Source organism: Chenopodium album, chromosome 15, assembly GCF_948465745.1.
Source record: "Chenopodium album chromosome 15, dcCheAlbu1.1, whole genome shotgun sequence".
Lineage (NCBI taxonomy): Eukaryota > Viridiplantae > Streptophyta > Magnoliopsida > Caryophyllales > Amaranthaceae > Chenopodium > Chenopodium album.
In genome coordinates, this window is record NC_137848.1 from 342,102 (window position 1) to 354,882 (window position 12,781).

Sequence of the window (12,781 nt, forward strand, 5' to 3'; positions counted from 1 at the left end):
GCTGACAAGAAATATCCACATATTTATCATAAATGAGTTTCACAAGATTGCAGTAACCAAAGACCAACATTTACATAAAATACTTTTTCTATATTCATGAGATGCATATGAGTAATGCAAGAGCACACATATGAACAAAGAATTAATATTGGTTTCCAGAAAACTCATATAAATACCTTCTTTGGATCTTGTTCACTTTCTTCATTTTTTGTACGAATTGGATCAGATTGTTCCTAAAATCAAACAAAAAAAAAAGAACAAGTTGAAAGCAAATATCCTAACAAATATAAACCAAGCTTACTTATAACACATAACCAATTGCATAATTTGCTCATCTGTCAAATGAGCAAAAATTATTTGCTCATTTCAAAAATGAGCAAGTAATTGCTTGCTCATTACACAAATGAGCAATAATTAGTTGGTCATTTCCAAAAAGAACAAAGAATATTACAATATATATGATTACTTTATTGGCAACTACTTGAGTTTCCACTTCAGAAGGAATGAATTTTTCCTAAATAAAAATTAAAAAAGTTAAAAATGTAGGATAAAAAGGAAAAGAATAAAACAGAAAATTATAGTTAAACACCATTTTAGGCTGTGTCATGCTAGAAGAACCAGCATCAAGCTTTTTAGCACGAATATTTCCAAGCCTCCCTTTAAAGAGTTCTAATTTCTCACGTGTTGATAACATAGCTGTTGTCCACCCTTTCAAGATTGGAATTTCACGTGCAGCTCGAACTTCCTCAAGTATAAATTGATCAACATATAATAACTACAAACAAGTAAGAAAAGAAAAATTAGTAAATTAAAAATCAACAAATAAGTAAGAAATACTACATTAAAAATAAACAAAAATTATAGTAATACCATAAGAAACAATAAAGACCCAGGAAAAGAACGAGTTGGACGTTCTTCCCAGAAAAGCTTGCCCTTCACGAGAGAATCAAGGATATACTTTGACCAATTCAAGTCCTTGATTTTATCAACATTAGAAAGAAATGTAAGAATATCATAATTAATATTCATGTTTTGTTTCCCTGACAAAAAAATGAGCAAAACAAAAGAGAAATGAGCAAATAGAAATTTAAATGAGCAAAATAAAATAGAAATGAGCAAACTAGAGCAAATTGAAAGTAAAATGAGCATAATAAAAATAAGAAGACTACCATCCATCAGTGTAGACACACAAAGAACTACAAAGTTCCGTTTGAACATAGCACCAGCTAACTTATGCTCCTTCAAAAACTCTTTAAGCTCCCCTATTTTGATAGAGAGTGAGTTGCTTTGAAATTGCTTTTTCCATTGTTGAATGACTTTTTTATTTTTGGAAAAATTATTTTTATCAATCTCTATGCCCCCTATTGGCAACCCAAGAACTTCATGCACATGGTCTTCAGTAATACGGAAAGAATCAGAATCAGGAATATTTAATGAGCACGTCTTAGCATCAAAATGCTGCACCAACCATAAACCCAACTGCAAAGGCAGTTGGGTCACCTTCAAAAACTCCATCGACCCAAATCCTATATCTCTAACTGCTTTCAACTGATTTTGTGAAAGTAAAACTGATTCCATAACTTGAACAATGGATGAGGGTGACATCGGACTATGCAATGTCCCATGAATGTGAGACTTCGAACCTTCCACTTCATTGCCTGATTTCAAACCTTGCAATTCATTGCTGGATTTCATCTCCACTACCTTAATCATCTGTTTTTCTTTCTTTAATGTGTCCTTTAAAACCATTTTTCCTTTGTCATTAGAAGATCCTGTCTTGAAACTCCTTCCTTTATATTGTGGCTGTGTAGAACCACCAATAACTCCTAATTGTGCTGGCCCTGCTACATCTTGGTCACCACCAACAACGGCTGCCCTTGCTGCATCTTCGTCACCACCAACAACTCCTAACTGTGATGCCCCTGCTTTATCTTGGTCACCACCAACTTTTAAATGTGCTGCCCCTGCTGCATCTTGGTCACCACCAATAACTCCTAACTGTCCTGCCCCTGCTGCATCTTGCTCACCAACATTAACAGCAGAATCTGTCTCAACAGATGTCCTGCTCAACAAAATAGATATCCTTGATGTCAAATGAGAAAATACTTAATCAAAATGAACAAAAACTTAAATGCTCATTTCTCAAATGAACAAATAGTTAATTGCTCATTTCTCAAATGAGCAAATAGTTAAATTTTCATTTGTCAAATGATCAAATACTTAAAGCTAAAATGAACAACAAAACATAAAATGAACAAGTTATTAACTACTTTCAAAGCTGTGAAGAAATTAGAGAACTTGTTTTTAAACTCAAATTCTTTCTCACTGATATCTACTTTAAGACCTGATGTGCAACATGATGAACTAACTTCTAGGCTTCTGATGTGAAAAGCCGAACAGTAAAATGCCTTCAAACTATCAGCTTCTTGGCTTCTGATGTGAAAAGCCGAACTAAGTACACAACGAAGTTGGTAGCTTTGTGGTGACGATAGTAATAACATTGCACAGGGAATTTTGATTGTGAGAATTTCTAAGACAAACAAAAGAGATGAGAGCCCTGTACTCCCATCTTAAACAGTTTTTTTCCTATTTGCTTTCACATACAAGTATTAACCTATGGCAGTTTTAGATGTATTGAAAATTACTTCCCAACATAATCTACAACTTTTTATTGCTTCTAAGTTGTGGAAATTTCGGAGGTACTCTTACAAATTAGACTCAATAATCTATTTTCCTGAAACAGTGTCGTAGCACCTTCTCCCAATACTCTCTTGAGCAAAAACTTCAAAGAATTCTTGTTCTAGTGGAAATTTCTCTTATATAAAATTGTTATTCTTTACAGTGGTACACTTTAAATTATTATGTTATAAACTAATGACCATGCCTTCTGGTAAACATCAATTAATAAACACACTATACACCAAATAAGAAGTATTTTGTCACACTTATCATGTTATAAACTAAGTGAATGTGCTCTTTTGAGAAATGTCTGCAAACACCAGCATTAACAACAATCAATTAACCAACATCTACAAACATCTTATCAAGAAAAGGAATCTTATATTATCTCTATATAAATGCGCCTTCAATGTATACACAATGTAAATAGATGATGTGATGCCATCACCATTAAAGCACACAGTAAACTGTCAATTAAAAAGCTAATATTTCATAAATGAACAACAAAACATAAAATGAACAAGTTATCAACTAATCTACAAGAACTCCCATACAAGTAATACAACTCATCAACTAATCTACAACAACAACAAAAATAATAATAACTCAAATAATAAAAATAAAATGAGCAGAAACACATACATTGTATTTTCTTGAGGAACATTTGCATTTGCAGAATCCATAGCAATTACTTCTAGGTTTCCAAAAAACACAAAGAAAATGTAAGATAATTAATCAAATGAAGCAAAATTAAAACTAAAATCAACTAATAATTACTCAAATAAAGCTATAATCAAACAAAAAATAAGATAAAACCAGAAAATAAAACATAATTGAGAACTAAAGTAAACCGAAAATCAAATTAAAATACCTAAAATCAAATTAAAATACCTAAAATCAAGCTAAAATCAACATAACAGCACAAATTATCAGTGATTTCTAAGTTTCCAAAAAAACGAAAAAACTGGACAATAACGAAAATAAGGCAAAATCAACTTGATAACTACTCAAAAAAACGAAAATAAAACTAAAATCAATGAAAAAAACAAAGTAAAACATTATCGACACAAATTGATAAACAATGTGAGCTGAAATCAGCGAAAATCAAACGAAAATCAAAACGAAAATCAACGATGAATGTAACTGAATGTGACCTAAAATTAATTGAAAAACACGAAAATGTAAACAATAAACTCACCTTGACAAAGAATTGATGAAGATTGAAGAAGCAGTGATGAAAAATCAGAGAGAATAGCAGAGAGAAAGAGAGTAGAAAACAGAGAAATTGAGTGAGGAGAGAGAAAATAGCGCGTGAAAGAGGAAGGAGGAGAGAGAAAAAACGCAGAAGTTTTGTTTGACCAAGATTTAATGGTGGCCGTTGGATGTAATTGATCCAACGGTTATAATGAGTCCTCACATATAATAGGGTTCTCACATAAGGGATGTGGTCTCATGTGATCCCATTTCTATATATATATATATATATATATATATATATATATATATATATATATATATATATATATATATATATATATATATATATATATATATATATATTTATTGTGTATGGCAGATGTTTATTAATGAGAATATACAGAGAATTATTCACTTATATTTGACATGGTATCAAGAGCCTGAGCTAAGTGAGATCCAAATTTTTCTTTTTTACTTCTACGTGATATTCATTATTCACGTATACTTTGCAATTAATTTTGTGACAATTTTTTTTTTTTTTTTGAGATTTATTAATCATGACTGGCGGTGATGGAGGCAAAACTAAGGTGGACTTGACATTCCACCTTGGTTCTAGTGATGCTCCGGGGAATATTATCACCCCTATTCAACTCCGTGGCGATAATTATGATGAATGGGCCAGAGAGGTGCGAACATCATAATACGGCTTTATTGATGACACTGTCAATAAGCCTACGGATCTTGAGAAGTTGGAAGATTGGGAGGCAGTGCACTCAATGTTGGTGTCTTGGTTATCAAACACTCTAGACTCGACAATTCGATCGACCCTTGGTGACTACGATGATGCGAAGTTGCTGTGGGACAATCTTCGAAGCCGTTTTTGTGTTGTTAGCGGGACTCGGGTTTGTCAATTGAAGACTGCTTTGGCTGATTGTAAGCAAGGCAAAACAGAACATATCTCTATCTATTTTGGCAGATTGTCAAAAATATGGGACGAAGTAACAACATATGTTTCTGTCCCCGTGTGCAAGTGCGGAAATTGGAAATTGGAAATTGTACCTGTAACATTGTTCATCAGGTTGAGAAATTGAGGGAGGATGATTACGTTCACCACTTTCTTATTGGCTTGGAATCCTCATATGCGGCTCTCAGGGCTCAACTTCTTGCCCAAGATCCCTTGCAAGCGGACAACCTGCTTCACAGTCCACGCAAGGGGCTACTCCAACTCCTTCTGACGGGGCAGCTCTTGCAGGGGTTACGAGTGCGCAAATTCAGCAACTTCTTGACCATTTAAGTTCTATCAAGCCCAAGCTTCACGGTAAGCATGAATTGGGTTGGATTATTGACTCCGGTGCATCAAACCATGTGACTTGTGACCTTTCTTTATTGACGAATGTGACAAGTGTGAGCCACTATCCGATGGGATTGCCGGATGGAAAATATGCTAATGCTTCCAAAATTGGATCAGTGACATTGCAAGGAGGCTTAATTATTCATAATGTTCTTTATGTGCCTCAACTAAGTTGTAATTTGATTTCGACAACTCAATTATGTGATGAATCAAATTGTGTGATGCAATTTACTAATAAATTGTGTGTTATACAGGACCTAACGACAAGGAAGGTGATTGGAGCGGGTGAACGAGTGGATGGACTTTATTATTTCCGAGGTGTTCCTACGGTGAAGACTTTGAAGATAGATGAGGATCGTTTGACAAAGTTGTGGCATCAACGGCTGGGGCATCCTTCAGGAAAAGTACTACAACAACTTCCGTTTGTGAGTCATAGAAGTAGTAATTTGAAATCTTGTGATGTATGCCATAGGGAAAAACAACATAGGAGTAGTTTTCCTTTGAGTCAAAATAAAGCTAATAGAATTTTTGAGCTTGTTCATTTAGACTTGTGGGGGCCTTACAAGACTCCGTCATCTTGTGGTGCTCACTATTTTTTAACTATCGTAGATGATTATTCTAGGGGTGTGTGGACTTATTTAATAAGCAATAAAACGGAAGTTGAATATATGTTCTACAATTTTGTTGCTATTGTGAAACGACAATTCTCACAAGATATTAAAGTGGTTCGTAGTGATAATGGTACGGAATTTAACTCCTTGAAGAAGTATTTTTTTTTTTTGACAATGGGATTATTTTTGAGACCTCGTGTGTTGGTACCCCTCAAAAAAATGGGTGGGTTGAGCGTAAACATCAACATATTTTGAATGTTGCTAGAGCCTTACGATTTCAAGCAAATTTACCTATTAAATTTTGGGGGGAATGTGTGCAAGGTGCTTGTCATTTGATTAATGGAACCCGTCTCGCTTGCTTGATTATAAGATTCCTTTTGACATTTTGTTTAACAAACCTCCTTCATGAGCATATTAGAATGTTTGGGTGTTTATGCTATGCTTACAATTTAAAGAGTAAGGGTGACAAGTTCGCAAGTCGAAGCCGTAAGTGTGTCTTTATAGGATACCCTTTCGAGAAAAAAGGTTGGAAAGTTTATGATTTGGAAACACGGGAAATATTTATTTCAAGGGATGTGATTTTTAATGAAAGTGAGTTTCCGTACCTTAATACTAGTGAACACAACAAATTAGTATCACAGAATGTGTCTTCTGAAGTTGGGTATGTGAGTGATGATGAGTAGTGTATGGAAGAAAGGTGTGTGGGGGACGATTATGTGCGTGTAGAAGGTGAAACGGGGGTAGCATAGAGTACCGCATGAGGGCCGCGGCAAAACCCCTCACGCCGCGACCAAGGCGCGGAGGAGACTGCCACCCACTCTGCTAGGCGCGCAGGGTCTTCTTCGGCAGACAATGAGGACAGCCATGATCTGGTGCCTGAGCAGTCCATGAGTGGTGCCAATTTAGCTCTTGAGGAAGAGCATGGACTGCAGCAAGAGAGTCGGGGTACCACAGCAGCCCACGACCAATTACTTGGTGATGACGCTTTGGGTAAAGGCATGAGAACAAAGTTTCCCTCGGTAAAGTTCCGTGATTTTGTGACACATACTATTCGAAATAAAAGTCCATCTACATCGCCTCAAAGTTCACCTGCGACATCACTTCCCTCGGGTATTGTTTACCCTATAACACATTTTATTGATTCTCACCGTTTTTCTATGAAGCATAGAAACTATATTGCTGCTATTACAGGAGGGAACGAACCCATAAGTTTCAAAGAAGCTATGAAACACGAGGGTTGGAGAAAGGCAATGGTAGATGAGATACAAGCACTCGAAGATCAAGGCACTTGGGTGTTAGAGAAATTACCTCTGGGGAAAAAGGCACTTGGAAGTAAGTGGGTATACAAAGAACAATATGATGAGCATGGAAATTTACAGAGCTTGAAGGCGAGGCTAGTTATCTTTGGTCATCATCAGATTGAAGGACTAGACTACAATGAGACGTTCGCTCCGGTGGAAAAAATGGTGACAGTTCGAACATTTCTTGCTATTACGGCGGTGAAAGATTGGGATGTTCATAATGCGTTTTTCCATGGAGATTTGGAAGAAGAGGTTTATATGAAAATTCCCCCTGGTTTTGAGAAAAATAATTCCGACAAAGTTTGCAGGATGAAGAAATCATTGTACGGCCTTAAACAAGCTCCAAGATGCTGGTTTGCAAAGCTAGCTACAACATTGAAAACTTATGGCTTTAAGTAGTCATATTATGATTATTCCTTATTTACTCTGACAAAGGGTAAAATACAGCTCAATGTGTTGGTATATGTTGATGATCTAATTATTGCAGGCAACGATAAATCTGCTATGCTTAATTTTTAATCATATCTGGGAAATTGCTTTAAGATAAAAGATCTTGGAGTATTGAAATAGTTTTTGGGGTTAGAGGTAGCCCGGAATGCACAGGGAATTTTTATTTGTCATAGGAAATATGCATTGGATATCATTACTGAGGCCGATTTACTAGATGCCAAACCTGTAGAGTTCCCTATGGAACAAAATCACAGGTTGGCTTTGGCACAAGATGAGTTTTTTCGTGATGTAGAGAAATATCGTCGGCTCATAGGTCGACTGATTTATTTATCTGTTACTAGACTAGATTTAGCATACTCTGTGCACATCTTATCACAGTTTCTGCAAAATCCCAGGATTGATCATTGGGAAGCAGCTCTGCGAGTTGTTAGATATTTAAAGAAGAGCCCGGGACAAGGAATCTTATTGAGATCCGACAGTGCTTTACAGTTAAAAGGATGGTGTGATTCAAATTGGGCAGATTGTCCCCTTTCCAGGCGATCTTTGAGTGGTTGGTTTGTGCTTCTTGGTTTGTCTCCTATGTCATGGAAGACCAAAAAATAACCTATTGTTTCTCTTTCCTCAGTAGAAGCAGAATATCGTTCGCTGGCTGCAGTGACTTGTGAATTAAAGTGGTTGAAACGAATTCTTCGCGACTTGGGTGTTACTCATGAGAATGGGATGAACCTTTATTGTGATAGCCAGTCAGTGTTATATGTAACACCCCTAAATCTCCCTCTACGGAAATACTAGTATAATACGTATAATTATACCATAGAGATAGACTTAGGCGTATTACCGCCGCGTGATTACGCAAGGATACTCAAACTTACTAAACAAAACCAATACTTTGCAGCGGAAACTTCAAAACTCTTCTTTATTTAATAATAGACTAAAAATAGTAACTATTGTCATGAGTACTCAAAAATAAACACAAGACCAACATTTCCTAATCTAGGTGAAACCATTCCCGGGACTCCATATGCTCAATTATTGACTTCATATGAAATAACACTGCTTACCATTATGGTAAACAGGGCGAACCAAAACAAATAAGAAATACGGGTTAGCAAAATATGCTAAGTACGGTAAGTGTAAGATAATTAAACTCAATTTATTTGCAAACATGCTTTTGAAATCAATTCCAATAGTTAATCCAATAATTCCAAACTCATGATTCAAAACTGATTCTTATTATTCCAATATCAATAATCAATAAAACCAATTCCAATTATTTGAAAACCAATTCCTCATATTAAAAACCAATTCCTCAATAATAAACCAATTAAACCAATTCATCTCCCAAGTGTGCACACCCCCCAAGCTAGTCTCCTTATGTTACAAGGCTATTCTTGAGGAAAGACCCGGTCATACAAAGTCCAAGGTCTTATCAATAAACCAAATCCGCATGGTGGGATTACTAACATGCTTTTAAAGCATTAATAATAATAATTCAATAAATCCTCTTTAAATCCAATAATTCCAAATTTTAATAATAATAATTCAAACTCCCTTTTTATTTAAATCTACATGCTTTCAAAATCAAACCTTTTAAACATGAATAATAATTTTAAAACATGATATGAAATCAATACTCTAATTTATTTATCAAAACCAATTTATTTAAACATACTTTTATTTCATAATCATAATTCAATTCAATTTAATTCGATCATCACAAGAAATCATTCAAACATGCTTATTCAAACCAATCTTTTTCAAGGTATCTAACCACCTAACGTACCTTGATCCTCGCTTAGCAAAAACACACAAAAGGAACCTCAAGATTCTTGATCGAACACACCCTACAAATAAATACAACCTTAATCAATATAAGGTTAACAAATAATCACAAATATTTAAATTAAAACCTCCCAACTATATGTACATGAACCTTTTAAATTAATTTTCATAAACATCATTAAAAATCTAATTTTATATAATTAAAATTACTCATAATAATTTTTATAAATCCCCCATAATAATAATAATAGTAATTGAATAAGAGAAGAGAAGAAGAAAAGATAAGAAATCAAGGAAAAGAGAAGAATTGGATTTTCGTTGGAAAGAATAGGCAAAACTTGCAGAGGCTATAACTCCTTCGATATAACTTTGAATTGGGTGATTCTTGAGCCTAACCTCAAGGATTTTTTGAGATGAACAATCTTTTGTGAAACAGCAATACCCCAAAAACTGACCAGAAGTGCCCGAAAATTGGCTTCAAAAATAAACGGGATGATTTGTGTAAAAAGAGGAGAAGAAAAGAAGAGAATTAGTGTGAGGTTTGATCATGAATTAAAGGGGTATTTATAAGCTAGCATGTGTATGAATTATGGTAGGAAAATGTAGGAAGAATTATGGTAAGTAGGGTTTAAGAAATTACTTGGAGAAGTGAGTAAAGATTTAAGAAAAGTTTTGATATTAAAGAGATTGTGTATAATTGAATACGGGAGGTATGTATGTCATGAAAAATATTAAGGAAATTGGAATTACTTGGGGAATAATTAAGAAGAATGAATGGGCAAGAAAATATGATGATTGGATACTAAAAAGATGGAGAATTAGAATTAAGGAAAATAGGAGATTTATGGAGATAATTAAATATATAATTTTACCAATTAAATTCCCCCAAAATATTTCATGAGGGCCGAAAATATGGAGCTTACCATAGCTCTAATTTTTGGATTCCTCTAGATATATTTAGGAATATTTTGCTCGGTTTTTAAGGAATAAAATAATTGTTTAAATAATATAGAATAATAACTAAATAATTAATTAATTAAATACCAATTATTCACCAATAAATAACCAAGAAAAATCAGATTTTCCATACATGGAAAATCCGAAAATCCTAGCTAGTTATTAGGTAATTTCGGCCATACTAATTAATTAATTAAAAAAAATTATTTTGCTTTAATTAAAATATCCGAAATATGTAAATAATCCGGTTTTTAAAATAGGATAAATGGATAATAAATCTTATCCAAAATAATAATTTGTTTTTAAAATACTTTTGGCGCCAAAATTCAAATATCATTTTGGCTCCAAGATTTAAATAGTAAGTTGAATTACTAAAATACCCTTTTTAGAAAATAATTAATTAATTAATTAGAAAAATACGTATAAAAATACGGGGTATTACATTAATATATAGCGCAAAATCCAGTGTTCCATGAGCGAACAAAATGAAACAAAACATATTGAAGCAGATCATCATTTTGTTCGAGATGCGATTACAGATGGGACGATAAAACCTTCGCATGTTTCTACGAAGGTCTAGTTGGCCGACATTTTTACTAAAGCTTTGGGAAAAGCTAAATTCGAGTTTCTTCTTCGCAAGTTGGGTGTCCGAGATCCATACTCTCCAACTTGAGGGGGGGATATTGGGATATATTTTAGGAATGATAATATTGTGAAAGATATCTTAGAATATATTGTGATTATCCTAGGTTATTTGGCTTTGCCCTCCAAGTATACCTATATATATATTGTGTATGGCCAATGTTCATTAATGAGAATATACAGAGAATTATTTACTTATATTTGACAACTACTGTATTAGTTTATGGTATACTCAATTTATCTTGATTTGCTTCATAAAACAAGTTCCAATAATAAGTTTAGAAAAGTTCACACAAAATAAGTTGACATACAACTGTAGATAAGCAGGCCCCGAACGAGTCACAATGATTGAATTTCTACGTGGGCGGATTTAGAATACCATGTACCTTCGTCCTGTATCCGATGTTTTATGTGCAGAAAACTGCCACATCTCCCTGTACTTCACTCCTCACAAACTGTACTACCAAAAACAAATTGCAATTGTCTGAAATGCAAACAATTTTGGCCTACGTAGGTGAGAATAATGAATAGACATTACTTTGTACCAAAGCTCGAGTATTGAATGCACAACAAAATCTATGCGCACAAAATTGCCACATCTAATACTTCATAGCCTGATAAAAAGCGTGTAGTTTCATCGACAGAGATCAATGAACTAAACTTCGTTATAACCCTGTATGTTAATGATAAATGATATTGGTCAAGATTACAGATGAAGACATCTACTTTATCACAATAAACTTGGGATAAATTTCCATGGTCCAACAAAATCCGATTCTCCATAAAGTAGTATAATTAAACAGATATAGCTAAGGAATGTTTGCTTGATCCTCCACGCGTTTGTTCTCTAATCACTCCCTTATACTAGATCTTCTGCTAAACTAGCACTTGAACTGAAATTAGTAACGACTGTAGGACTTGTCAAATTAGTGTCATTATCTTCGAGCACGACGTGTTGGACGACACATGTAAGGTTGGTGATTAATCAAGCTCAATAATCTGCCTTGGTGCCCTGGCAATTTAAAACTGCCAAATAGAGCGTAACTACTGTATTGGCCCGCTAATAATTGTGCAACAAAAAACTTAGTTATGCTCAAGTTTAAGCCTTACGTTAGCTAGCATATCCTTACAAGTTTATATCTCACCTACCAAATCAATTTTATAGTTTTAACAATGATAAACATTGATAATCATTGTTAGTTTGTGGCTTTGACCTCAATTATATGTTTTAAGGGCGGGATTGTGGTTATACGTTATTAGTGATAACATGTGTAGCTTTGAAAGGAAATGCCCATCGATCAATTACACCAATAAATAAATATACTACCTTCGATTTTTTTTAGTTGCAACTTTAGGGTATTATTTGAGAGAGATAAAATATTCCAAAGTTACAACTAATAAAACTCGGAGGTAGTAGTATATATAGAATTAAGTAGGTGACCCTCATAGTGTTTTGCTAAAATTCAACTACAACATGTGAATATTTATTTGAGTTGAGACGGTCTAACAATTTATTGTAAGGGTGATTTCATCTAATTCGCTTGAACGCATTTGAAAACTTGACAACCGTTGCGATCTCGAACAAATCTTTACCAACGAACTGACGATAGGGAAAAAGATGATTACCTTTTTTATAAACTCTAACACGCAAACAAACCCTAAATATAAACAAACAACTAAACTAACAAAAATTAACGACTCCACCATAGGGAGACACTCTACCACAGGGAGATGGACGAATACCTACACGAGTTTATTGAGACCTAAATTGCAAAACTAAAGAAAATTAAGGGAAAAAGGTTGAAAATAAT

General features: G+C 34.2%; 2 protein-coding genes across 2 annotated transcripts; both read left to right on the plus strand.

Annotated features, from left to right (window-relative positions):
* Positions 1-4,433: 4,433 nt before the first annotated feature.
* Positions 4,434-7,538, plus strand: LOC145583421 (uncharacterized). Its single transcript, XM_081640662.1, has 5 exons — positions 4,434-4,562; positions 4,608-4,937; positions 5,029-5,376; positions 5,482-5,652; positions 6,723-7,538. The coding sequence occupies exons 1-5, from the start codon at positions 4,434-4,436 to the stop codon at positions 7,536-7,538; spliced, it is 1,794 nt and encodes a 597-aa protein (XP_081496788.1).
* Positions 7,539-7,826: 288 nt separating this feature from the next.
* Positions 7,827-11,501, plus strand: LOC145583422 (secreted RxLR effector protein 161-like). The gene is made up of 3 exons (XM_081640663.1): positions 7,827-8,157; positions 8,215-8,345; positions 11,388-11,501. Exons 1-3 carry the CDS (start codon positions 7,827-7,829, stop codon positions 11,499-11,501), a joined length of 576 nt encoding a protein of 191 aa, XP_081496789.1.
* Positions 11,502-12,781: the final 1,280 nt, after the last annotated feature.

Excerpts from the sequence above, each read along its gene's own strand:
- LOC145583422 (XM_081640663.1), top strand. The coding sequence starts at position 7,827 with ATGGAACAAAATCACAGGTTGGCTTTGGCACAAGATGAGTTTTTTCGT. Across the intron at positions 8,158-8,214 it reads TGGTTGGTTTGTGCTTCTTG|TAGAAGCAGAATATCGTTCG; the intron begins GTTTGTCTCCTA and ends CTCTTTCCTCAG. Across the intron at positions 8,346-11,387 it reads ATAGCCAGTCAGTGTTATAT|AAAACTGCCACATCTCCCTG; the intron begins GTAACACCCCTA and ends TTTTATGTGCAG.
- LOC145583421 (XM_081640662.1), top strand. The coding sequence starts at position 4,434 with ATGACTGGCGGTGATGGAGGCAAAACTAAGGTGGACTTGACATTCCAC. Across the intron at positions 4,938-5,028 it reads GGAAATTGGAAATTGTACCT|GGCTCAACTTCTTGCCCAAG; the intron begins GTAACATTGTTC and ends TGCGGCTCTCAG. Across the intron at positions 5,377-5,481 it reads GAGGCTTAATTATTCATAAT|GACCTAACGACAAGGAAGGT; the intron begins GTTCTTTATGTG and ends TGTGTTATACAG.